The following is a 27,116-nucleotide window of genomic DNA, read 5'->3' on the forward strand; positions in this document are numbered from 1 at the left end:
TTAAAGTTAAAGGTAAACAAATCAACTTCGTCAGTTTCAGTTGGTCATGTGTAGAAGTACACCCAAGTGAGGAAGGTTCTTTCATCGCTCTTCACTTGGGAGTGGGCAGAAAATTTTACTTAAAAGGTTCAAACATCTCACCTCATTCGGCTTTAGACCAAGTATCCTCTGGGCAGCCAAAAAACATCCGCTTGAAAGCGAGCTAAAATAAGAAGGCGTAAAATTCCTCCCCAAAGTTGTGTGCTGGGTTTGGGGCCCGCCAAGTAAAATCGGTTGGAGATATAAATGCAATTTTTATAAGTAAGGTAGTGAGTAGTAAGTGAAGAGTACATTCCATGCCGTTATGTATGGAACTCGCTTTCGTTTTCATAGCCAGCACAGGCACGCTAGCAAAAGTCCAGACGCTGAACTAAATTTTCGACGGTTTTCAAGCATAAATCGGCTGATACTCGTACTGCTGAAATTTCACGTTCGAAGTTCGTCAATCGTTACTGGCTTGTTGGCATAGACCATAGACTTAACGTAGCCTCACAGGAAATAGTCTAACGGCGTCAAATTACACGACTGAGGCGGCCAAGTGACTGGGCCATTTCGTGAGATAACACGTTCACCAAACTTGGTTTTCAATAAATCGATTGTGACATTCGCTGTGTGACTTGTGGCACCGTACTGTTGGAATCACATATTGTCCAAGTCCATATCATCCAATTCGGGCCAAAAATATTCGGTGATCATTGAGCGGAGGCGATTCCCATTCACATTAACGTGCCGGTCTTGATCATCACGGAAGCAGTATGGTCCAATGACGCCGCCGTCTCATAAACCGTCTTACTTTTTCGGGATGCAATGGTGACTCATGGAGTATGTGTAGATTGCTGTGAATATTTTTCTTAATGACAAAGACATTCAGCCAGAAATGAAACTTATCGTTCACGATTTTTCAATGAAAATCCGGATTATTTTCAAGTTGTTTCAGCCCAATTCACGAACATTCTGGTGGACATTCAGCCAGAAATGAAACTTATCGTTCACGATTTTTCAATGAAAATCCGGATTATTTTCAAGTTGTTTCAGCCCAATTCACGAACATTCTGGTGGTCGTGTGGTCAAGCGGCTTCAGTTCTTGCATAAATTTGATCGTGTGAAGATGTGGTTCAAGATCTTTTCGTAAAATTCGCCACAACGAGATCACAGAGATATCCAACGCTTGAGAATGACGTGTGAGAGACTGATTTGGGTTTTCCTCAATTGATGCGCTAGCGGCTGTAATATTCTCGACACTACGAGCACTTCTTTATCTCACTAGCATGGGAATATTTTGTGCTGTGCCTGTGAATTCAAATTTTTCCACTAGGCGCTCAATTGTTGATCAGACAGGACGATTATTACGAGAATAAATTGGACGTAGACTGAAATTCTAGAAGAAGAAGACTGAAAGTAGGATACTAATTGTTGTAATTTGAAAGAACAGGAAGTTGGGGACAGGAACAGGCTGCCCGGTTTCACTCTGTGCAGAAACTCTTTTGACAAAAAAAAATTTTGACAAAGTGTTTAATATCTATCAAGGTTGTAACAGTATATATTTTTTACGGACAATCCAAGGCTTTAAAGAAAATAAATTAGACATTCAATTTAAGTATAGATACTATTTTTATTATTATTAAATGAGAAAACGCATTTTGACAAAATTTTACTTGAAAGGTATTATAAATAATTTTGTTTTAATTTAAAAGATTAAATTAATATGTTTCAGTTGTTGTTGGATCCGGAGATACATGCGTTGTTGTCTTTGTTGTATGACTTGGGTCCGCTGTTGTTGTTGTTGGTACATCAGTTTCACCATTGAGGCAACTTTGCAAACTGTTGTAGATGACTTTGTTATTTCCATCGTATTTGCGCTTTGAATCGACCAGGCAAACACTCTCCAGATAATCGGATTCGCTATAAGCTTGTCTCACTTTAGCCAGCGTATCGGAGGCATTTACGTTAACATTATACATGGTACGCTCATTTGTATTACTCTGTGCGGAAAGCGGAGAAATATTAGTATTTTATAAGTTTTTTTCTGAGAACAACTTTACTTACCGCCAACTCGAAGCACTCAAAGTAATCAATCGAGTCCTTCTTGGGTACACAGCTTTCGAGCAATTTGCAGGCATGCTCACTCGAATCTTCGATTTCTTCTCGCTGTTTATATGTTGACTCGTCGATTTTTTTGCGTCTATCCTCGGAACTTTCCAAGCATTGCGAATAGTCCTTTTCATATTCTTCATAGCAATCGGTGAGTTTCGGCAAATAGTAGCCGAAGCACTCATTGGAACGCTGCGGATCACTTTGCTGGAAGTTGCGCGTGTTCAACAAGAAATCGATCAAAGTTTGATCGACGTTGAATTCGTTTGCTCTGCTGTGGTGGCGTGTAAGGCCCGCGTGCGTTTGCATTGCGATGAAAAGGACGGTAAGTAGGGAGAAAACCAATGAACGCGACATATTTTGTGAGTTAGCTTCCTTTGTTGGTTCTCGAGTACTTCGATAATTAAAAAGTAATTATTTTCACTTTAAATTGCTTTGGGCGCTTTGTTAACTGTTACACTAACAATTTGGACTGTGACATTCACCGGAGCGTTGAAAGATTTTATATTTTACTGCCAGCACCCAGCGAGTTTTCTGATAACGTGCTAAGGATTGAAGAAATTTGTTAAGTGTTTTTTTTTTTATTTTATTTTTTGGTTATATTTTTCATTTCATTGCTAGACATCTCGCTTATCGCCCACGCGTGTCTTTTACAGCACAGTAATAAGTCTGCGGTGTTCGTGCAAGCGTTATAACTTTTTCTTTGCCATAAGAGCACATCGAACTCTGTTTACCGGTCATCAGCAGGCAGTTGCAATCATTAGTAATTACACTTCTAAAATATAATATCTCACTTCATTTGTATTACGAGCCGCATTTATAAACTTAATATAAATGAAAAATTGTGTTTACCATTAAAAATTATTTATCAGCTATCGAAAGGTGAAAGGCATTATTTGAGATATTTCGCAATGTTAATGAGTCAGTGTGCTTTTATGGCAGGAGAGAAAAGTTATTGACCTGCAGGTTATTGTGGTTTTAGATATTTAGAACTTTCTTCTATTGTGCTCTCTAACGACCATCAATATCTCTCTTTATATTCTGTTGCATTCAGAAATAGTTGCTTTCTTTGGCTTAATATTTTTACAACCTAAAACCGTTAAGTTTACGAGAATACCCCACGAGACCAATTTGTCTCCTAAAAAATCTATAAAACGAAATTTTTCATTTAGTTGCAAGCGAGATACAAATTTTTGTATCTGATAAAAATAAAATATAAGAAAAAGAATAGAAACTTGTTAGGCGGAGGACCTTCCCGTTAATATTAAGAGTTCAGATTTCGAGAGCCTTTCTTAGAAGTTTTTATCAACCAATTACTCAGAGTACCAAGCTTACAAGTCATTCCTTGTTTTTTGATCTTTTGTCATTATCCGCATAAACTTTCCAATGAAGTATAGGACTTTCGCTTCACTTATGTCCACCGGTGTGTACTCATATACATATATTCGAAGTGTGAGTGTTCCCATCTAATCGGAGGATTTTACTTCTCAGTCGCCTGCACAGACTTCAGTTTCAAGGCTAACATTATTGTTGGTGTTATTGTTCGTTATCGCTCGGAATTAACTACGTTTTCACTGGGATTATTGTCAACAGTCACATGGGAGCCAAATTGGGAATACGATGGCTGTTTGTTTGGTGACAGGAGATATTTTTTGCTAACCTTTTGCCTCTTGTACTAGACGAATAATTTTTGGTTCCTTATTTTATCTGAAAAAAGCGATACTATCGGCATGGTTGTTGATTTCTTCGGTGCACGCCTGCAGCTCGTATTATTTTCTCCAGCAATAGATTAAAGAAGTCACACGATGGGGACTTACCCTGTCTGAAACCTAGTTTGGGGAGAGTCTAATGCATCATTGTATTCGAATAACAGCGCCCTATTATTAGAGTTAGCAGAGGTCTTCAAAATATTCTATGTCAAGTCTCCACCTCTATTGTACCTGAAATACTTATATCTTTTGAGAGAAGAGACAAAATTAGCTTAGATAAATTTCCAACACAGTCTAAAAAACTACCGACTATTTTATTTTCTTCGCCAAAACTATAAACATCAACTGTACTAAAGGTTTCAATATCTGATTGAGGCAGAAATAGAGATTCACTTCGGTTTTGAATGTTCACCACTTCTTCGAAATTCATATCAGATTAGTTAATGCTTAGCTTAGCTTCACTTTTCCGCGGTTAGAAATAAAAAAAATGTAAAAATGGTGGACCTAATATCTGTATTTATCTAAACTTGATATACGTACCTTGAATTTGCAGTAAGAAAGGTAAAAATTAATATTCAGCAAAGTCTAAAACCAAAAACAAGTCAAATGGTATATAAAAGATGTCGCTGTAGCTATTAAAATGCGCTCATCTAACTGTTTTTAGGAAAGTTGCTCAAAAACCTGCTGAGTGAGTTATTAGCTTTCCAGTGGCGCTTATCAGTAACTCAATTCATAGCGTTTACGTTTGTCTTCATATCTACCTACATACAAGTATATACATCCACTTATCAATAAAATTGTGTTTATAATTGTTAACTCCCTTATCGGTGTTGGAATGATAATAAAAAGGTGAAATAAATAAATAACATGTGTGAAGGGGCTCTCTTCTTCGTGGTGACATAATTGCTTATGGCAGAGCAGTTGACTTTTAACTAATTCGTAGACGTTGGTATTGCTTGTCTTAGAAGTTGGTTTTATTTCAAAACTTTCAGTTTTAATTTCGAAAATAAGGTGCTAATGATCTAAAAAATATTCTGAGACAAGTAGAGTGTTAGCACTCAAATTATTAAGTTTTATTTCTGAGGCAAGTAAAGTGTTAGCATTCAAATTATTAAGTGTTATTTTGGAAACTCTAATGCAGTTAGTTTAGTTAGTCGCTTCGCAGTGTCGGGTTGGTTTTTAGTCTCAAAATGAGTACTCACAAACTGCTTTTAAGCTAGAAGAAAATGCCAGTCGCAGGTAAATATTAAATCTACAACTTATACTATGAGGAAATGTCTGACTAAAGTTCTAGCTTAGGTGTTAAAACTTAGGCTTTATTTAGGCTTAGTGCAATACTCGTAAGTTTCGTGTGACGGAAAACGGATTGAGTTCAGTTTTATTGTGGTATGATAGCGTAGGCTTAGCAGATTGATATTCACAGTGCATGAGATATGCTCAATGTTTCCCTGCCCTCCTTTAGACATTTGGTGCAGTCTTCTCGAGCCGTCAGCCACATTTTGCGGGCGTGAGCAGTTAGTATACCGATATTTTGTATTTCATGTTCCTACAGATAGCTGGTACAAGTAGTGTTATACAATCTTTTTTTTTCCTAGTAATGAAGAAGCTTTCGGATGTCAAATTGAAAAAAAAAATTGATTTTGCTATATAAGTAGTTAGATCTATTAGGGTGAGTCAACCGAAATAAAATATCGAAATTATGGGTTAAATAAACTTATATACAAAGAAAAGCTTATCTCAGAAGTATATTTTTTAAGAAAGTTTCTTTTCCACAAAAATCCAAAATATTTATTTTTTTATTTATTTTTACCCATAAATTCGATTTTTTGATTCACCCTAATGCATATACTAAGTATTTAACTTGTGATATCAATATTTATGGGCTCCATTCACGGAAATTTAATTACAAAATAACACTTAATTGTTGTTGTTATTTTAATATAGGAAATAATAATAAATAAAGTTGAATAGTGTTATTTATATATACTCTTGAAGACAAAGAGGCAGATAGCGGATTCTTAAAAACACTATAAAATAGTTTGCGTACGATGGTGTGTGATAGATAAAACAAGTGTAGCCTATTTTCTAGGAACTGCTAACTAAAGTGACCACTCAGGTGATAAGCAGAAGGAAGTCATTTCAAATCAAATCTTCTTCTTTAGTGACGTGGAAACGATTGAGCGCTTATAGACGAGTTTTTGTAAATTAAGTAGATTTTATAAGTTATAACTCTTTGTGTCTTTATTTTTTGAAAATTTTAAAAATGCAGAGAAGGAAAACATGTTTTTTATTTCCTTTAAAATTTGTTTTGTTAAATATTTATTTAGAAATCTAAAGCTTAAGAACGTAAAACTTAAAAAGTTTTGTCAATAATGGAGTTAGGAAGATTTTAAGGCTTATCGATGCAGGCTCTGCTTATTCGTTAATACTCCTACCAGCTGTTTTGGCAAATATATTCAGTGATCAGCAAATTTTTTTTCGCCGCCGTTAGGCTTTTTGAGTCTATGGATACATTAAATACTGGCTGTTATGAGAAGAATTCATTAATGCTTTTGGTCTCAAGGGAAATATCAAGTACTCTGTTATAAACAAAAAAAAAATGTTAACTTTGGACGCACGCAAACTTTGATAGCTTTCACAAATAAAAAAGTGTTCTATATAAGTACTTGAGGTTGATTGGTCAATTTGTGTGGCAGCTTTATGCTGCAGTGGCCTAATCACAGCAATTTCTTCGGAGAATCAAAGACTGTGCCTTAAAACAATAATCCGTGCATAAAACAAAAAGGTTTTCCTTACAAGTTCGAATTTTTAATCGCACAGTTTGCATGGTAGCTATATGCTATAATGGTCCGATATCGGTTGCTCTGATAAATAAGCAGCTCTTTCCTTACTTGCAGCAGACTGAGGGTGGACTTGGCGTATACATGGCAAACTGATTGACGGACATAGACATCGACTCATTTCGTCACGCTGATATTTTATATAAGGTCTCTGACATTACTTATAGAAACTTCGTGGTAAATTTAAGGGATTACATGAGTTTCCTCCGGTAAAAAACAATCTTCTTCAACATTTTTTTCTCATAAAAAATAAACTATTTTATTGAAATCTTTTATCATTACAAACATATTAACAAAGAAATTTTGATATTTTGGAAAAATATATTTTAAAACAAGCTTTTTACGACGCCATTTTCGGAGACCCTTAGGAAAAAATATACGCACGCGTTGCAGGATAACTTACAGGATCATCTAAAGTAAAATAATACGGTTTTTTTTATTAAAACCTTAACTGAGAACTTAGACGAAGGAAAAAAAGCTGATTACAGCAGTTAAAAAAAACCAAAATTTCAGTGAAAATGTTTGTCAAATAGTTGCAGTCGAAAAAAATTCCTAGTCCAAGCTTTTAAGAATTTTATCTCAAGGACTTGTGTAAAATTTTATGAAGGTCGCTTAAGTAGTTCTCGAGAAATCTTGCCAAGCGACTTCAGAAACACAGTTTCAAAAAAAACCGCGTTTAAAAACAGCACATTTAGCCTAGCTAGCCTCGAGCACAAAGTTCTCAAGGCTATATCTCCGAAAATACTACTTGAACAACCTGAAAATTTAGGACAATATTCTAGAGGTGTTGTAGAGTTTAATAAGGCAACAAAATATTAGATTTTTTGTAACCCGTGAACCCATGTTACCCATTAAGGGGTTAAAGATATAAATCAGTTATGACGAAGCCATACGGGCTTTCGAATCCTCCGCAGAAAAAAATCGTGTTTAGGAGTCGAGTGAACATAAAATTGTCTCAATAAAATCTTTTCTGTTGAGAGTTTTGAGTTTCGGACCACCCTGTTTTGTAGCTTCAAAACTTGTTATACCAAAATTATTATCTGCGCTGAAGATAAATGACTTCCTTCTAAAAGTTTTTTTTTTTTTGCAAATTAATTCACTGATGATTTTTTTTGCAAAACAAGCTATATTTTGATATAATTGTTTTTGATAATTGTGCAGTTATGTGTAAACAAAGTTAATTATGCCACGTTTGGCGATCAATCTGAAAGTACAGTGAAAGCGAAAAGTGCACGTAAACTTTAATTTTGAGACATATTTTATTTATTAAAAAATACCATATTTAATTTATATATTTTAAGCATAAATATTTTTTATATGTTATAATTTTTATCTAGTAATATTTTTTTACCTAATTGTAATATTATTTTCAGCTTTCGTAAACTTCTGACGTCCCTAATCAGCGCTTTAATATGCTGCGTTTAGCTGTAATTGAATTTCTGTTGCGGTTAATTGATATTTTATAGAATAAATGCTATCTAGCGCTCAACCCTACTTGCTTTCCAACGCTTTCAATTTATGATAAGGCCGCCGAAAACGTTTTCCCCTCGCACATGCCGACACACACATGCCCACCTGATTGACTGCGGCCGAGCGAACGCCAGCGCCACAACAATTAGTAGACACATTGCCTAGCTCATGTAACGTACACCGCAATTATTGTCTGGCTGTCTAACGGTACGCCTGTCTATTTCCAACGCCTGTCAACTGTACGGCACAACTGATTGCGAGCTGAGTGAAATAAACCAAATTGTCTGTCTACACATAAACACACGTAACTGTCAGTCAGTCGGTGTGTGCACTTCATGATTGCAGCAAAGCAAACCAACAACAACCGCAGTGCACAACAACAAGCACAATTTGCCATCAATTACACATTTGCAATCGCCTACTTGTTGTCTACGTGCTCCACCGTGTCGCCTTACATATGCGCGTGAGCGTATGTACCGTTGTGTGCGTGTAAATGTCTAACCCATCAACAATGGCTCAGCGAGTGTCATCGTTAAAACAGTTAGAGTCGCTGTCGCTGTCGCTGTTGCTGCTTTTACTGTGGTTCACCAACAGCTGTTACAATCGGGCGCAGGCACTTGTGGTATTACCGGAGAATGTGGTTGGTGGTGGCGCCGGTATGCCAGCGAATGATATTGTTGTTGGCGATGTCGCACTGGTGTTGACGCGCGTTGAAAATGATTGCTTTGAGACATTTTTGCTGGAGAGTCGAAATGCGAGCAACACCTATGCGTCGGCATATCGTGCATGCCAAATGTTGGGCAGTCGGAAGCGTATGGAATTTGTGAGCGCGGAATGGTCAACGCGAGTGGATGTGACGGAGCAGGTGACCGAGTTGTGCAAGGATCTTTGTGATTGTGCACAAATTGCGGGTGATATGGAGTTCTTTCAATGCAGCGCCCAACATGTAAGTGCATAGAAAAAGTATAATATATTTGTGGGTGTCTGAGCGGTGTTTGCAAGGAAAATGTGGCATTATAGAGAGAAGCGGAAAATGCTTGTGAGAATATATATACATACATATGTATATATTTATATATTAGGAAATGTAGGTAAATACGTTGAAATTAGATTTCAGATTTTAATATCACCTGGACTACAGTCTTACTGTTAAATTTGGTTCTAATTATAACCATTTTTTATAGAAAAATGCGGCTGGTCCATTTCAATGATCTCCAATGATTATAATCAATCATTATTGATTACTATTTCATTGATGATTGTATGGTTATTTCATGTATGGTGTAACTGATTAGGATGATGTCCAACATTTGATTTTTTGAGAGATTGCGTGGAATCTGTACCAATATTTATTCGAACAAAAATCCAACATAAATCGTAATATTTCTTGTGACCAAGGTTCTAAAATGACTGTACCGACTTCTTTGAAATTTGGAGTGAATATTTTTGACCTGTTTCATACTCGTTTAAATGAAAAAAATTCAAAAATTGGAGAGAACTCTAAAATATTGAAAATCATATAGTTGTCATATTATAAGCACCTCTATAGTGATAGTCATTTAAAGGCGTTGCTCCTCTGTAAGAGGAGGTTTTGCTTATGCTCCCCGAAATGTTCTCTCAATAAATCCTGTGACTGATGCGATTTGTGAGAAGCGGCGCCGTCTTGTTGAAACCAAATGTCCCCGAAATCACGAGGTTGGTTTTTCTGGATGAAATGACGGCTCTTGAATATCTTTAGGTTGCTCTTCGTTGTAAATTTGATTATTTACATAGTCATAGAACTAGAAAGGGGCCTCTTGGCTGAACAAGATTTGGCTCGAAAACGTCGGATTTTTTTTAGAGGCCATAGAGTGAAGCGATGTTGCTTAGGAAGGTCGAGCGGCTTCAGCTTATGCACAAGCTGTATTTTGTACACTCTCAATTCAAGATTTCGATGTAAAATGCGCCATTTCATTTGAAATGTCAGTCCGAGTTGTTGCGAATGGCGCCGAATCGACTCTTCGCAGTCTTCGTGCACATTCTCAACAGCTAAACGTGGTCTATTATTATCCAATATGAATGCTGGGTATGAAGATGGATGATGGGGATGCGAATAGTACGCTCAGTAGGCGAATTATGTTGACCGAAAGTTGGAAGAAGTGCGCGAAAAACATTCTTTCTAGAACGTGTACTAAAGTTGAGCATAGTTCAGACGTAAGTCTTCCCATAAAGAAAAGCCAAAAATGCTAAACAAAAATTACATGACAGCTTGACACGACTCACGCGTGATCTTTTAAAAAAAGGATATTAAAAAAAAGGCACCTTTACTTGGATCACCCGTTATAAATAAATTATTCATATATAATTTTAGTTGTTACAAGCAAATGTTGGTTCAGCAAGACTAAATACTATCTAACCAATATGTTGTTCTTGCAGAAATAAATATTATTTTATAGGCTGCTGTCAATTTTACTAATTATGGCTTATTTCTTGGAATTTACAGCTATGATTGTTGTATGACTCAACAAAAAAATTGTAAAGTTAATATTGACATAATTTATTGTATCGATTACTTAGTGACAAATGTTATTTTATATCGAGCAAACCGCAGTTGTTGTGTAAGTTGAATATAAAATACAATTTTCTTTACTTTTTTTTCATATATACATATATTGATTCTCGTTAATGGTAGAAGTGCTTCAAAGATTTTATGATATTTACTTTAAAATCAATTAGCAAACTTATTTATAAGAGTACTTAGATCTATAAAATTATTAGGAATTCAATTTTATTTACTCAAATACTTCAATACTTGCATGTCACTTATACTTCCAATAATTTATTTAGAAAGAATAGCAGTACTAATTCGATAAACGCAAGCATAGTGATAAGCTAATACAATAATACTTAACATGATTTAATTAAGTTGTTTATTTTTGCAACAACAAGGAAGCAGTGCAAATATAACTAAATATTATAGTTGTATAAGTGGCACATATTTTTGTTTTGTATACTCTTTTCAACAATTCTCTCTTGTATATGACGTAAATTTACTTTCTAACTGCTTTAGTAAACCTTGAGTCTTTCGCTGATAATAAAATAATTTAAATCTGATGCCTATGCTGTAAATTTTTTGTCTGTGAATAATTTCATAAGCTATCTGCAACCTTGTCTATGCAATGGGAGTAGACAGCAATAACTAATGGCCAATTCATATAGGACTCTGCTTGGCTTTACGTCAGACATTTGTTTTGACAGCAAAGTTTGGTGTATGCTTGTGTAAGTTATCGCGAAGAAACGACACACCCTAATTCCCGTCGTATAAGAGCCTACCACTCTGCACATGTCGCTAAGTCAGCACATTTTGCGTGAGAACATTGGCCAGACATCTAAGTAAACAAACACCATGCACGAGGCGCAAGGTCAGCAAAACGTCAGCAGAGGAGCTACAACGCGATGCGGGTTGGTGGCTTGAGCTAAGTTAGGAATAATTCTATGTTCACTTTATACTTGACAACTAAGCCGTGATGACGGCAAATAAAATAACTTCAAAATGAATAATACATTTGAATAATTGGCGCCCAACGTGGGGCTCGCGAGTGAAAAGTTTAATAGAAAAATATAAAGTTCTTAACTCGACTCGTGTAACTACGACAGTTGGCTCACTTAAAATCGACAACAATCAACTACTTGGACTCAGCGTGGACTTAAAGAAGAGACAACCTTTGGCCCGATCAATTAACCGGAAGAACCTGAACCTAATTTTAATCTATTCAAATCCAATGGAAGGGTAAGTGAGATGCTCGTTTCCTGGAATAAATATAGCAATAATTGTGAATAAAATAAGATAAAGGAAAGTGACAGAACAAAAATTAATGAGTGAAGGTCTGGAAGACCTTTTTAGAAATTTAAAGTTAGGAAGTCAGAAGTCAGAAGTCAGAAATATGAACACGGAACAAATAACCGAGTTAATTAAGGCGGAAGTTAGAAGTGCTTTGGCAGCACAAAGGTTGGAGTTCGATAGGAAGTTAGGAGCAATCCAAAACCAGGTGACAGGCAGCAGGCCAAAGGTAGAAAAATATCTAAAGGTATCTGTAAATCCACTAGTGACATGTGACATAACGCTTGATGCTATCAAATCACTTCCAGAATTTCATGGTCACATAGGCACATATGTGTCATGGCGCGAGGCGGCGCATAACGCTTATGAACTGTTCAAAAGGTACGATGGCAGTGAACGACACTACCAAGCAGTTACCATTTTGAGGAACAAAATAAGAGGGGCTGCCGATGCGGTCCTCTCATCGTTTAGTACTGTGCTGAACTTTAATGCCATTATAGCACGTTTAGACTTTACGTACGCGGACAAACGTCCCGTATATCTTATAGAGCAGGAATTATCTACCTTAAGACAGGGTTCTAGGTCCTGTCTGGAATTCTACGATGAGGTAGAAAAGAAGCTAACGTTACTAGCTAATAAGACTATAATGTCTTACGAGAGTAGCGTGGCAGAAATTATAAACGAGAAATATAGGGCAGATGCCCTAAGAGTTTTCATTTCCGGCTTAAGGAAGCCCTTATGCGACATTCTTTTCGCCTCACGGCCGTCTGACCTTCCGTCTGCTCTTGCTTTAGCACAGGAGGTAGACTCAAACCATGAGCGGTATGCGTTCGCGGCCAATTTTGCTGCCAGGAACGTCGAGGGCAACCACATTAAAAAAAATAATAATATAATTTCAAGCCAGAACAACCATAGGACAAACACTTATGATCCACCCTCAGCTCATAAGAGCCCACACTACTATAGTAATAGGCAGTACAAACCCGGACATGCACCTCATTTTACGGAAAATCAAAGGGTAAATAACGGACGTGACAACGACAGACTAGTCAGAGCGGAACCAATGGACGTTGATCCATCCTTATCGAAATTTAAACACCAATCGTTTGACAGAGACCGAGGTGCCTATCAGGGAAACAGTAATAGAATGCAACAGGGCTATCAACAAAAAACGTCCAGCAAATTCTGGACGTTACACAGGACCAAAGATCCAACGTGTTAATCATCTGGAGGAGGAAGTTGAGCTACAGAGTGAATCATTGTACGGTGCAGAAGCCGAACAAGCGGCGGATGACGTAAGTTTAGATCAACTTAATTTTTTAGGGGAAGGTCCCTCCTACCCTGGATTTCAAAGTTCCTAGGAGGGAAAGAAGTGAAACTCCTTATCGATACTGGTGCGTCGAGGAGTTATATGAAACCAAACACCGGCTTTAAGGACACAACATTTCAGGGACACATTCTCTGTAAAATCTATTCACGGGGTTACTTCTATCATGGAAAAATGCTACATGAAAATATTTGGCGTAGTGGCAGAATTTTTCATCTTACCGGACTTAACATCATTTGATGGCGTGATTGGGCTCGACATACTAAACAGGGTCCATGCGAACATTGACCTTAAATCGAATACAATAAATCATGATTTTGGTGAGGAGGAAATCTTCTTCATTTCCAGTCATGACGTAAGCCATCTTAGGCTTCAAACAAATCTAGTACCAACAGACGTTAGGGAAGATTTTTCTAGAATGATCAAAAGGATGAATAGGGTTTTTGCTGACCCCAATGAGGCACTACCGTACAATACAAAGGTGATAGCAACAATTCGCACGGAGGACGAAACACCAGTTTACTCAAGATTATACCCGTACCCACTGAGTGTAGCGGATTTCGTGGACAAAGAAATCAAGGATTTGTTAGCAAATGGAGTTATCCGGCCATCAAGATCACCCTTTAACAACCCTATATGGGTGGTAAAGAAAAAGGGGGTAGACGAAAACGGACAGGCGAAGCAGAGATTAGTTATAGATTTTCGGAAACTCAATGAAAAAACTATCGGTGATAAATACCCAATTCCCGACATAACAGGAATTCTTTCCAATTTGGGTGGTAGTAAATACTTCACCACTTTGGACTTAAAATCTGGTTTCCATCAGATTAAACTATTGGAGCGTGATAGGGAAAAAACAGCTTTCTCTGTCAAGAATGGCAAGTATGAATTTTGCCGGTTACCTTTTGGATTAAAAAACGCGCCGAGCATCTTTCAACGCGCCATAGACGACGTATTAAGAGAGCATATTGGGAAAAGCTGTTTTGTCTATGTAGACGATGTTATTATTTTTTCGGAAAACAAACAGCAGCATCTGAAAGATATAGAATCAATTTTAAATGAATTATTTAGGGCCAACATGAGAGTGTCAGTTGAAAAATCCAAATTTTTTAGGACTGAGGTCGAATACCTGGGGTTCTTAGTTTCACAAGGAGGAATAAAAACGTGTCCAGACAAAGTCGACACAATACGAAGTTTCCCTGAGCCCACCACTCTAAGGGGACTCAGATCATTCCTAGGTCTAGCGGGTTATTATAGATGTTTTATAAGGGATTTCGCTAGAATATCAAAACCATTGTCGAGCATCATGAGAGGCGAATACGGTCGAGTTACTGCGTCCCAATCAAAAAAAATCAGAATTGATTTGACGGACGAACAGAAAAAGACCTTCGAAACAATTAAAGAAATTTTAGCGTCAGAGGATGTAACCCTGACGTATCCAGATTTTAACAAACAATTCGACCTAACTACTGACGCGTCGGCTCATGCTATAGGCGCCGTCCTCTCTCAGGAGGGCAAACCGATTACCATGATTTCTCGCACTCTGTCCGGGAGCGAGGAGCATTACGCTACCAATGAAAGGGAATTGTTAGCTATTGTATGGGCATTGAAAGCTCTTAGAAACTACCTGTACGGCGTAACAAAACTTAATGTTTATACTGACCACCAGCCGCTGACCTTTGCGGTTTCGGATAGGAATCCTAATTCGAAAATTAAAAGATGGAAAGCCTTCATAGACGAATGCAACGCAAAGCTAATCTACAAACCAGGAAAGGAAAATGTGGTGGCAGACGCTCTATCTAGGCAACATATAAATGCTTTAGATAACACGAGCATCGAGACAATTTCATAGCGAGGAATCATCCCATACAATTGAAAGATCGGAAAAACCGGTAAATTGCTTCCGCAACAGATTATTGTGGAGGTAGGTACAGAACCTCAAACTTTTATAATTTTTGGAAAAAAGACAAGGCATATCATTTCTTACCGAGAAAAAAAGGATTTATTAGAACTTTTACAGGAGGCCGTAAACACAACAGCAGTAAACGCAATACACTGCGATCTGCATGCACTTGCACAGTTTCAGCACGAACTGGTCGAAATGTTTCCAACAGTTAAATTCAGACATACGGAGAAATTCGTTAACGACATTTCGAATCCGAATGAGCAGCAGGAAATTATCGCTGCAGAACATAACAGAGCGCATCGAGCAGCGCAGGAGAACACAAAACAAATTCTAGAGGATTACTTCTTTCCAAAAATGGAGAAAAAAGTTAAACAATTTGTGGGAAATTGTCGAACTTGCTCGCGGGCGAAGTATGATCGGCACCCAAAGAAGCAGCTTATTGCTCAAACGCCCATACCAACATATTGTGGAGAAATTCTTCACATTGACATATTTTCTACCGGGTCCAAGTTCTTCTTGACGTGCATCGACAAGTTTTCAAAATTTGCGATAGTACAGTCGTTGAAATCAAGAACGATAGTAGATGTCAAACCACAGCTCCTTCAGTTACTCAACATGTTTTTTCGGTACTCGAATAGTTTATTGCGACAATGAGAAAGTCGCTGAATTCACACAGCATCAAAGCTACATTAAAGAATCACTTCAATATCGACATTGCGAATGCTCCACCACTACATAGTACATCAAATGGTCAGGTGGAGCGATTTCATAGCACACTAATGGAAATAGCACGATGCCTTAAAACTTGACAAAAATCTTGATGATGTTGAGGAAAATTGTCCTTTTAGCTACGATTGAGTATAACAGGTCCATTCACACAGTAACGGGGATGAAGCCCCTTACCGTATTTCGTTCAATTAAAGATGACAACCAAATACCATGCCGCTTAAGAAACGCACAGGAAAGAGAACTAACAACTCATAATAAGACAGGCAGGATAGGGAGTTCCCTGTTGGAGAAAAAGTACTTGTTAAAAATAACAGGAGACTAGGCAATAAGCTTACGCCTCTTTATACTGAGGAAGAGGTGGAAAAAAGACATGGGTACAACAGTTTTAATAAAAGGGAGAAGGGTCCATAAGGACAACCTTCGTTAAACTTAATCTAGAACCTAGGCGTTTCTAATGATAAACAATTAACAAAAAATTTCATATATGTTTTTAGGATTTTCATAATTTTGGCCATATCAATATCGGTAACGACAGGAAGGTTAATCGACTATACCAATGCAAGGTACATTCCGGTGGTCGGTGAGGACCTTGTAATTTGGGAAAAATTCAGGACACATCAAGCATGTTACCAACTTGACACTTTACGAATTACTGAGAGACGAGACAATTAATGCCACAGACCACTTTCCTCAGTCACATATGAGGAAGTTACTAGACGCGGACATAAACCAGATAAGTCGACTGATACAAATGATAAACGCTCACCACAGACAGGCGAGAAGCCTGAATGCCCTAGGGACAGTCCTGAAATACATTGCTGGAACTCCTGACCATGACGACTTCAATAGATTAATGAGCACAGAAGAACAGCTAATTAACTCGCAGGACAGACAGTTTACCATAAACACTCAAGTACAGAAAGAAATCAATAACCTTACCATTACAGTAAATAAAATCCTGAAATTAACAAAAGAAATAAACACCGGTCACCTTTATGACATACTACTGGCTAGAAACAGAGCAATTATTACAGAATTAAATAACATTATAACAGCTGTCACTTTCGCCAAAATTGGGGTTTTAAGTCCCATTCTCTTAGACAGTAACGAAATAAATTTCATAACAGGAGACGAGCACTTCACTGACCTTACCGTGGCCGATGTTATGGCAGTAGCTAGAATTAAGATATTACAGTATAATAACATAATTTACTTTTTAATAAGATATCCGATTCCTATGTTTAGATGTAAGAAAATTACTATTTTACCGGTAGCTCATGGCCACCAAATCCTGCACCTAGAAGAATCCATCTTAGCCAAGTGTTATAACCATACCGTAGCCGTAAAGAACTGCAGCGACACAACACCAACGTTTTGCTTACCATCTCCGACTACATCATGCGCTCTGCAACTACTGACTCGCAACACCGCTAATTGCAGTACAACATTTAACAACCTCACACCAATTTCACCGATAAGTGACGGCCTTGTTGTCATCAATGACCAATTGGCTGTCATCGAGGAAAATAATGAGGTCCCTATTACGGTCAACGGAACATACCTCGTGGTCTTCAAAAAACAACGTAAAGATTAATGGTACGACTTTTTATAACGAAAATTCTACATTGCCTCTAAAACCTGAAACTCCATGGGCTTCTACAATCAACTTGACGCAGCACACAGAAATATTAAGCGCTTCTTACCTTCACCATGTGAATCTAGAGAATGTTCAAAGGATCAATCACCTGCAGCGATCAATCCATTATGGCCACGTTACAGGTTTCTCAGCCATTGGTGTCTTATTAATCATGGCATTCACTGTTTACGTCCTTCTCAGGATAAGGAGGACCAAGAGAGAGATTATCATAGCCAGGTCCGTTGAAACTGCAATTAAAACCGCTTCTTTGAGGACCGAGGACGTTCCCCATTTAGAAGGGGAGGAGTTATCGCGAAGAAACGACACACCCTAATTCCCGTCGTAATAAGAGCCTACCACTCTGCACATGTCGCTAAGTCAGCACATTTTGCGTGAGAACATTGGCCAGACATCTAAGTAAACAAACACCATGCACGAGGCGCAAGGTCAGCAAAACGTCAGCAGAGGAGCTACAACGCGATGCGGGTTGGTGGCTTGAGCTAGTTAGGAATAATTCAATGCGCACTTTATACTTGACAACTAAGCCGTGATGACGGCAAATAAAATAACTTCAAATTGAATAATACATTTGAATAATTTGTATGTTAAATCACATAAAAAGTTTTCGACTCGGAGCCAAGCAAAATGCTGGGCAACTATCATGTTGTTTTTTTTTCTATTAGTCTAAATCAAATTTCATCCCCTGGTATTAATGGGTGGAAGCTGTTTTCCTTGCAAACATAATATAAGTTATAAAAAACATAAAAAAATTTACTTAAGAAAGTTAAAAAATATTTACAATTTTATTATAATTTCTTGCTTTATTTTCCAAACATCCCTAAAACAGTCCTTCAGAGGTGTGAACACAATGCAGCAAGTGTACTTGAATTCAACCGCCGCCATTGTGGAATTGGAACACAAATATGAAGAGGCGGAAAAGCAGATTCTCCTTTGCATTATCGCTGCCGAGCAGCAATATGTGGATTCATCTAGTAAAGCGTTTCTAAAGCTGTCGAAATGTCTGAAAGCCACCTGATACATTTTTTTAAAGAAAAAAGTAATAATAATTTTTAATAAAAAAGTAATTATAAAATCATTATAAGTAGAAAGATGGGTAAAGTAAAGTATGCTTTAATATTTTACAATATAAATTCTTAGTGATTTAAGTTTTATTTAAATAAGAACAAATTAAATTTGCATCATTTTTTATTTTTTCAATGAAATTGTATTGTTGTTTTGAACTTATAGTTCTGACTTGTAGGCCTGGAAATTCTCGCTACTCGCGTCGGGCAGAATTTCTAAACAAATAAACTAAACAGGAAAGAGCATGAACTGCTGATCATACGCATATATATATGTACTATATATACGTGTTTGTTTGATAAATAATAAAATGTAATGCAAATAGATAACAGCATCAGAAGATCTTTGTTAGCGTATCTTAATGCTCTTAGTTGGAATTGTGTTAGAAAAAAAAAATAGAGGAAAGCAAAAGATTGAAATTAAGGGCGAGAATAATAAGAATTATATTCCTATACAAGGTTGCGTATTTTTTTTATTAAAAAAAATGCTAGGATTAATGATTAAATTTTGAGTTTTCCATTTTAAATCTAAATTAAATCTAAAATAAGAAAAAATATTTTTTTATTTAAAAACTTGAGTAAAATAGAAAATATTATTTTTCAAATTTAAAGCTGTAACGTGCATATTTCGAACCGAAACTTTTTAATTAAATGTCAGTAAGGCAAATGTGCTAAGAAATGTTGATATTTTATAAAAAAAAATGTTTTTCAAAGGACAACCAAAATGATAATAGTCGAAAAAGTCTTTTCGTATTTCTAATCAACTTCAACTTATTTTTTTTTTTATATTTACACTAATAAATAAATAAACAAATATCTACCATTTTGGTCGAACACTTTTTGCCATTTTTTTTCAACTTAACTTAGCTTAAGATCTCACCTTTATAACACTGTATGGTATGACACAATGTGATTGATAGCCCTGGAGATATACTACGAAAAGTCTTTTTTGACTACTTGAATTCTAAAGTTTTCTTTTTAATTCAATTTAAAACAAAATCCATTGTTTATAGTACGAGTATTACAGTCTTTTTCAAGTCGGAATGTCAGAATTAAAAATATAATTTTTAATCCAATTTTTGGTAATAAATTTTTTTTTTATGATCCAGAATTTGGTATGAAAAATTTTAAAATTGTTTTTAACTAATTTTTGAGATTGCAAAAAAATTCAAATGCTATTATTAAATGTTTTAATATATTGTTTGCCACCCTGCTCTATCGTAAACTGTATTTAGGAACGCCACCCTGAAGTAATGCAAATATGGTTCAATGGTGGGCGACGGTTTCTTAGAAAGGTGGTTTTTAGCGACCTGCAAATGGCATACACCCTTACATAAACATATAAATAAATTAAAAAACACCGCCTCGCCGGGAAATAAAACAAAAAAAAAAAACATAAACGGTACAATGAACTTTTTCATCTTGCTAAATAATATAAATATCAGGAAGAACTGGATAATACCGGCGTAACAACTGGATGAGTAGATTTGAAAACTGATATGCAGAATATATTTAAATTTGAGAAGAACCTCTTTTTCAGCCTTCTGAGTGATAATCTATAAGATAACAGATAGGTAATCTAAAATACATCTTAAAGCAGGTTAACCATCAAAGGTTATTTAAGGTTCGTTGAGCTGATCCTACTAGGTATGACAATTAAGTAATGAGACTGATTCTGTAAAAACCCTATATTTAAAAATTATTCTACAACTTTGCCATCCCCTTCAAAGTTGTCCCCTTGGGCAGCTGTACAGCGATTCCCGCTCGTTTTCCAAGCTTCGTAACATTTCTGGAACGCTTCGACTGGGATGTCCGCGAGTACTCTCGTCACGGCCGCCTGGATGTCCGTAATCGACTTAAAATGGGTTCCTTTGACCACCGATTTTGTTTTAGGAAACAAAAAAAAAGTCACAGGGTGACATGTCGGGCGAATAAGGCGGCTGTTGCAACACGGCTATCCCTTTAGAGGCTAAATACTGGGACACGCTGAGGGCGGTGTGGCACGGCGCGTTGTCGTGATGAAGGATCCAGTTACGAGCAATGTCTGGGCGCACCCTGTTGACTCGTTTTCGCAATCTTTCGAGTACTTGGCAATAGTAGACTTGATTCACAGTTTTCGCCGGTGGAACGAATTCTTTGTGGACGATTCCACGGCTATTAAAAAAGGCAATAATCATCGTTTTCACCTTCGATTTGCTCATGCGAGCTTTTTTCGGGCGGGGGGCGCACGGAGACAACTATTGTGAGCCTGGGCACGACTAAGGGCACTATCACCATACACTCGTACGTTTCCGAAGCAGTTTCGCCCAATCTAGCGCAACATTTTATCGCGACGCGTTGCTCTTGATTTCGTTTTTCCATTTTCGTGATGAGAACTACAAACACACGCCTACTCAACTTGACGCAGCAGGCGAACTAAACAAGCCAGAGCGATGGTACATAAATCAATGGAGAGGGGAGGAATGCCGGAAAAGAGAAAGAGAATTTCAAGGTCACAGGTTTACCACAAGTGCGGTAATAAAATCTCATTACTTAATTGTCAAACCTCGTATAATTATTATTATTTTCTAACATAACACTAACGTTTAGCTCTCACTCGCGTCTCCGTTCATTACTGCTAGTTGCAGTGACGTTGTTAACATCGTATACTGTGGCACCTCTATTAAACACCAAAATATGACGTGAGCATTGAAAGTTAGCGCGGAATTACTGTCATCACATACTAGTATTGATTTAGATTTATTATATTATGTGAAAACACCGCCATGATATATCAGCACCAAACATTGTTGATGTGCGGGTTAAGCCGCCTCGACAGAATCGTCATAAATTCTGTTGTTTTCTTAGTGTTCACATACCTACAAGTATATCAAAATTGCGTTATCAACTAGTGGCGTTAGAACAAAATAGAAGTCTGGGAAGTCTGATTTTAAAGACATTGCAGAGACAGGCGTAGAGAATTGGATCTTGATAACATATAAAATAGGCTCAAATGTAAAAATTCTAAGTGTGAGGAAGCATATTTTATAGATCAACGAAGAAGTGGGATACCTGATGTTAATATAAGCTTTTTTCGATTGCTCATTTATTTATTTTTCCACTCTATTTCCCCCTTCCGTTTTCTTTTATCTTTCCATATTTCCTTTATCGTTTCTTTCGAGTGAAAAATAATATATTTTGTGTTTGACCGATAGAAGTGACCTTACCTCGTGCAATGAACTTGAAACCAAAAAATACTTTTGATGCTATGGGAAGTAACATATGTATATACATATGTACATATATGTATGTATAAGTACGAGCAGTCTCAAGATGAATGACATTGCATACGATTATTTTCGGGAATTTACAACCCAAAACTGAGTTCTATAATATTTTTCATTTCTCTAAGAAAAAGGAGCTAGTAAGGGACTTAATTTAACTAAATTAATTGCGTTTCATACAAATCAATCACTTATATATGCTTTAGGATTTAAATATATATGTATATGTATTTATGTAAAAGGTTTTGTCTTTCCAGTTTACTCGTATATCGCTGGCAACAGCAAAACAGAATTGCTTGCGGCATTATTTTACAACAACATTTTACACATTTTGTGCCGCCTGATCTCCATTTGGTTGCAACGAATTATTTAAAACGGTAATTAAATTACTCCTCGGTGCAGGATCAGCAGCTGCTGAACGAGACTGACTGTTCAAAATACCCAGGGGCGTACGACGAGGAGCAGAAATCAGTTGTATATCATTTACGGCAGCGGACATTGGAGCAGGAGTGATGGCAGTGGTGGGTGGTGCTATTGTTGGTGGTGGGCCATTTTCCAAGCAAAAATTGAGCGCAGTGTAGATTTGTCCCGTGCGCTCCACATACTGACGTTCACTCGCGTTTGAGCAGCGATAGGACTCGACGTCAATGAGGTTTATTTGCTGACGCAAGCTAGCTGCCAGATCGGAAGCATTATTGGAGACTGTGTAAATGGTGGATACCGTGTTCGAAGACTGCAATAAGTAAATAAATTTAGTATTGATAATTGAAGGGAGAATGACTTTTCATATAAAGCTTCTTGCTTGCCACTCACCAAGTAGCCGAAACAGTCGAGCGCCGACAATGCATCGCTGATCACATCACACGATTGCACGTAATTACAAACAGCACCTGCTAATGTAGAGATGTCTTTCTGTTGCGAGCTCGCCTGCACCAAAATATTATCACGACCATCTTCTGCCGCTTTCACGCATTTCTCATATTGTGCGGCCCACTGGTTGGACGCTTCGTTCAGTAGCGGCACATAAAGACTGAAACATTGCATTGATGCCGGTGTGGTGGCGCGTCCTTGATGGGCCAGCAGAAAGTTGCCCAAAGAGATATCAGCACGAGCCGAAATGTGACTGGGGAGCGCGCACTATGAGAAATTATTAATAAATGTTAGAAAAAAATACTTTTTGAAACAAAATTGATTATAAAAAAATTAAAAATTAATATTAAATCAAAATTGAAGAAATTCAAGCATAATTTAAAAAATTATGCAGAAATTATAATAAATTACCAAATTACCAAATAATTAATAACAATAAAAAAATTAAACAATAATTAAAAAAATTAATAAAAATTTAAATAATCATAAAAATTAGTAATGCGAATTTAAAAAAATTATGCAACATTTTTTTAGGAATAAAAAAAATTAACGAAAATTTAATATTAATAATATTTAAAAATTTAACAAAAATTTAAAATGTTATAAAAAAATTTTACAATGTAAAATAAATTATCAAAAATTAACAAAAATTAATAAAAGTTTAAATAATTATAAGAAAAATTAATAACACAAATTTAAAAGATTATGAAAAAAATTTATCAGCAATAAAAAAATTAACGAAAATTTATAAAATTATTTAAAAATAAATAATAATTTTTTTTTATGAAAAATTTTACAAATTAAAAACAGTTGTAAGTTGTAAAATTTGCAAAAATTAATTTTCAAAATTATCACAACTTTAAAAAATAATAAAAAAAATTATGTCAGCAATAAAAATGTTAACGGAAATTTATAAAATTACTAGTATTTAAAAATAAATAATATTTTTTTTTGTTTTAATTTTACAAATTAAAAACAGTTGTAAAAAAATTTAAAAAAATTTAAAAACTTGCAAAAAAGTAATTTACAAAAAGTTAAAAGGTTATAAAAACGCATTAACAATATTTTATATCAAAAAAAACTCAAAAAAAAATCGATTTTTTTTATATACAGTAATTTTTTTTATTTAATATTTTTCACTTTAGTTTATTTTTACAAAATTATTTCTTGTCACTTAAAACGAATTATATATTTTTTTTCATAAACACTAACCTCCGCCACCAGGATTGTGCTGAGCACACACAATACGATTTTGAACATATTTTTATTTTATTTTATTTTTTTTTTTCACTATTCTTAAATATCCTTTCAGGTCGCTCGTTTAACTTCGCGTATGTTATACCGTTCGCTATTGTCGTTTAACTGAATTCGCAAAGCGTCACAACGTTTTTATATTAATATTTGCTAGCAATGCTTAGTAGGTATCTTAAGAGTTTCTTATCTTGAATGTGGAGTGCGCTGCCATCAGATAATTAGTAACATATGTAAGGCGTGTACGTTAGGTATTCAGATGCCCTCATATGTACGTTTCTATTGGCATATGATAAACGACCGCACACATTCATATGCACAACGGTTGGATGCTCACCGTTATAAGTGTTTGTTTTGTATTTGCTTACCTTTTGATTTGCGTATTTCGAGTAGCTTTCCTCATATACAATTATGTAGTCCATATATTTTATGATCCCATTTATATCGTCGACTATAAACATTGTGGAACATAAAAATTATAATCATGTTGCACATACCCATATATATTTAAATATGTTTACAATTTCTTTCATTGCTTTAAAAATTTGCTCTTCTAAGAAGTTTTATCTAAAGCGACTTTCGTGGGTCAAGCACCCCATTGGAAATCTGAAAACTTTTTCACTGTAACCATTTTTTAAATTATTTGAAATAATTGCTTTAAAAATATCCATTGGTAATAAAATTTGTTATAATATGTAAAATGTAAGATAAATTTTGAAAATCGTGCAGCAAAAGCTTTTAAAAGCTCTGCTTCTAATTTTCAATGCATTATTTAAATATTATTGAAAAAGATAATTTTATTTTATGAAAATAAAATTTGAATAAATTCCAACGCAGCCTTGATTATTAAGACACACACATATGTATATATTGAAGCAAAAGCTGTTTGAAAGCTTAAATATGTATCTATGAAATTCATCGAAAATCTCAAGATATTTTACTTAGGCAATTTGGAAAAAGTGAAGGTGAATTCTTTAAAAGTACAAAAAATGATCGTGTTATAAAAGCTCCGTAGCATTTTTGTAACCACCCAAAGTGCATTCTAGTGTATATATAAGAAGGAGCCTATAATTTGTTTTTAAATAGTTAAATAGAAAAGAGCTAAAAAGCTCAAATAATAATTTAAATTATTGAACAAATTATCAATAAAAAAGCTGCATAGCATTTTCGTAACCTTCAAAGTACCTTTTCATATATATTGCAGAAAGACCTTTTGCCAGCTTAATTGTATTTCAGTGAATTTTCAAATTAACTTCTATTTAGCAGTTCTAAGAAAAGCTTGAAAGCTCAAATAATAATTTAAAGTCGCCAAATAATTATGTACTCGAAAAAGATCCGTAGTATTTTAGTAACAATCAAAATAAATACCATATGAAGGAGAGTAGGAGCTTTTTGAGAGCTTAGATATATTTCAGTGAAATTAAGAAATATTGAAATTAAAAATAGTTCCACAAAAAGCTTAAATAAAAGTATTTCAATTACTGCTAACACACATATTTATTGAAAGCTTTAAGAGCTCTTAAGGTTCTCAAATATATTTATTTTAAAGAAAATCACTAATATTAAAAATCGTATACCAAAGCAGGTTGGATAATAGCTTAAAAGCTTTTTCTTAAAGCTTTAAATAATAACTTTATTTCAATTATCGATATCGAAAAGCTCAGTGATATATTAGTAACCATCATCTACTGAAAAAAGAGCTTTTTGAGAGCTTAAGTGTGAACAATATTATTGAAGAGTTATCGATTTAAAAAAAGCTTTCCCTCTCGCAGTTAAGGAAAAAGTTCTTTACTCAAATAATAGTTTTATTACAGTTATTGAGACAAAAAATCTCCTTGGCATTCTAGTAACCTCCATATATTGAAAAAGGATATTTTTGAGACATTAAATATAAATATATCGACATAAAAAAGCTCCGCGGCATGTTAATAACCACCATGTGTTGAAAATGGAGCTTTTTATAATATATATATAAATATTTCAATGAAAGTCAAAAATATCAAAAAAAAAAAAATAAGTTTAGCAGTTCAAGAAAAAGTTTTAAAGCTCAAATACTAACTTTAAATATTTAAAAAATTTTCTTTAAAGTGATTTTATTCAACATTGAAGCTTTAAGCGTACACTGAAAGTGCCTCTAAGGGGATTCTTAATCCATGCGAAGTACTAAGCACGCAAATACTGTTATGTAAATGTAACCCCAGATCTACTAATTCATTAAATAATGAACATTTAATACAACTGAGTACAAACATTTGAAAACCCCCTAGGCATAATAAACACTGAGATATTTTAAAGCGCTTTTCACTCCGAAGGGTTAAATGACTTAACTAAATATTTCTACTTCCTTCATTAACAATTATGAGTGTCGCAATTACTTTATCAATTTGAAAACAAATTAAATTTCTCTAAAAATACACACAAGGCGTTAGGTACTTAAATTTCCAGGAACTACTTATGTAAATATAAACGAATGTGTGCTAAATTAAATCAGATAAGTGGCATACATTTCTATTAAGTTGAAATTAACTTGGCGTTGCCCAAGTGTTTGACGATTTTATCGTTGACAAGCACTTGATTTCGCATCTATAATTGTACTTGCTGATTTTTTGTTTGCCATTTTGGTTGGGGGTTTTTGCACTTCCTGTCTGAATAAGTGACTCAAGGGAAGTAAATGACTCAAGTGGTTGTCCAATCGATAAAGTATATTAGAAGTCTAATTTAATGTGATTACTTGATTACTTTCAGACAACTTTTTAGCAATTATTTTCTGTGTTTATCAGTATTTAATTAAAGAAAGTGATTTCATTGGCGGTTTGAAGAAGTATTATCAGAAGTGTGGAAAGTTTCTGTCAACAGCTTGGAACAGCTGCTTCGCATTCGCTTAGTTGCCGCTTAGATATTTGGTTTGGTTTGTCTTCGTTAGTAAAATTTGCCGGGATTCGTTATTCTAGATAATCACGAATATGTTTTCGGGTCTCACAGTCATTTCTTGACTTAAGAGGACACATATTCGTTTCAAAATATATTATAGAAGATGTTATTACTTCAAGTTTAACTTTCTATTGCATACAATGTAAATTACT

General features: G+C 35.4%; 3 protein-coding genes across 3 annotated transcripts; 1 reads left to right on the forward strand and 2 right to left on the reverse strand.

The window, feature by feature from the left end:
• Positions 1-1,683: 1,683 nt before the first annotated feature.
• On the reverse strand, positions 1,684-3,036 carry LOC105226254 (uncharacterized). Its single transcript, XM_011205081.3, has 2 exons — positions 2,086-3,036; positions 1,684-2,021 (listed from the first exon to the last, which is right to left on the reverse strand). Exons 1-2 carry the CDS (start codon positions 2,485-2,487, stop codon positions 1,740-1,742), a joined length of 684 nt encoding a protein of 227 aa, XP_011203383.2. The 5' UTR covers positions 2,488-3,036; the 3' UTR covers positions 1,684-1,739.
• Positions 3,037-4,909: 1,873 nt separating this feature from the next.
• LOC105226276 (uncharacterized) lies at positions 4,910-20,241 on the forward strand. Its single transcript, XM_049453123.1, has 3 exons — positions 4,910-5,078; positions 8,053-9,095; positions 18,415-20,241. The coding sequence occupies exons 2-3, from the start codon at positions 8,643-8,645 to the stop codon at positions 18,601-18,603; spliced, it is 642 nt and encodes a 213-aa protein (XP_049309080.1). The 5' UTR covers positions 4,910-5,078; positions 8,053-8,642; the 3' UTR covers positions 18,604-20,241.
• Positions 20,242-22,120: 1,879 nt separating this feature from the next.
• On the reverse strand, positions 22,121-24,157 carry LOC105226255 (protein TsetseEP). The gene is made up of 3 exons (XM_011205082.4): positions 23,995-24,157; positions 22,726-23,049; positions 22,121-22,645 (listed from the first exon to the last, which is right to left on the reverse strand). Exons 1-3 carry the CDS (start codon positions 24,040-24,042, stop codon positions 22,235-22,237), a joined length of 783 nt encoding a protein of 260 aa, XP_011203384.2. The 5' UTR covers positions 24,043-24,157; the 3' UTR covers positions 22,121-22,234.
• Between the last annotated feature and the right edge of the window lie 2,959 nt (positions 24,158-27,116).

The sequence above is a fragment of the Bactrocera dorsalis genome, chromosome 3 (assembly GCF_023373825.1).
Source record: "Bactrocera dorsalis isolate Fly_Bdor chromosome 3, ASM2337382v1, whole genome shotgun sequence".
In the NCBI taxonomy this organism is placed as follows: Eukaryota; Metazoa; Arthropoda; class Insecta; order Diptera; family Tephritidae; genus Bactrocera; species Bactrocera dorsalis.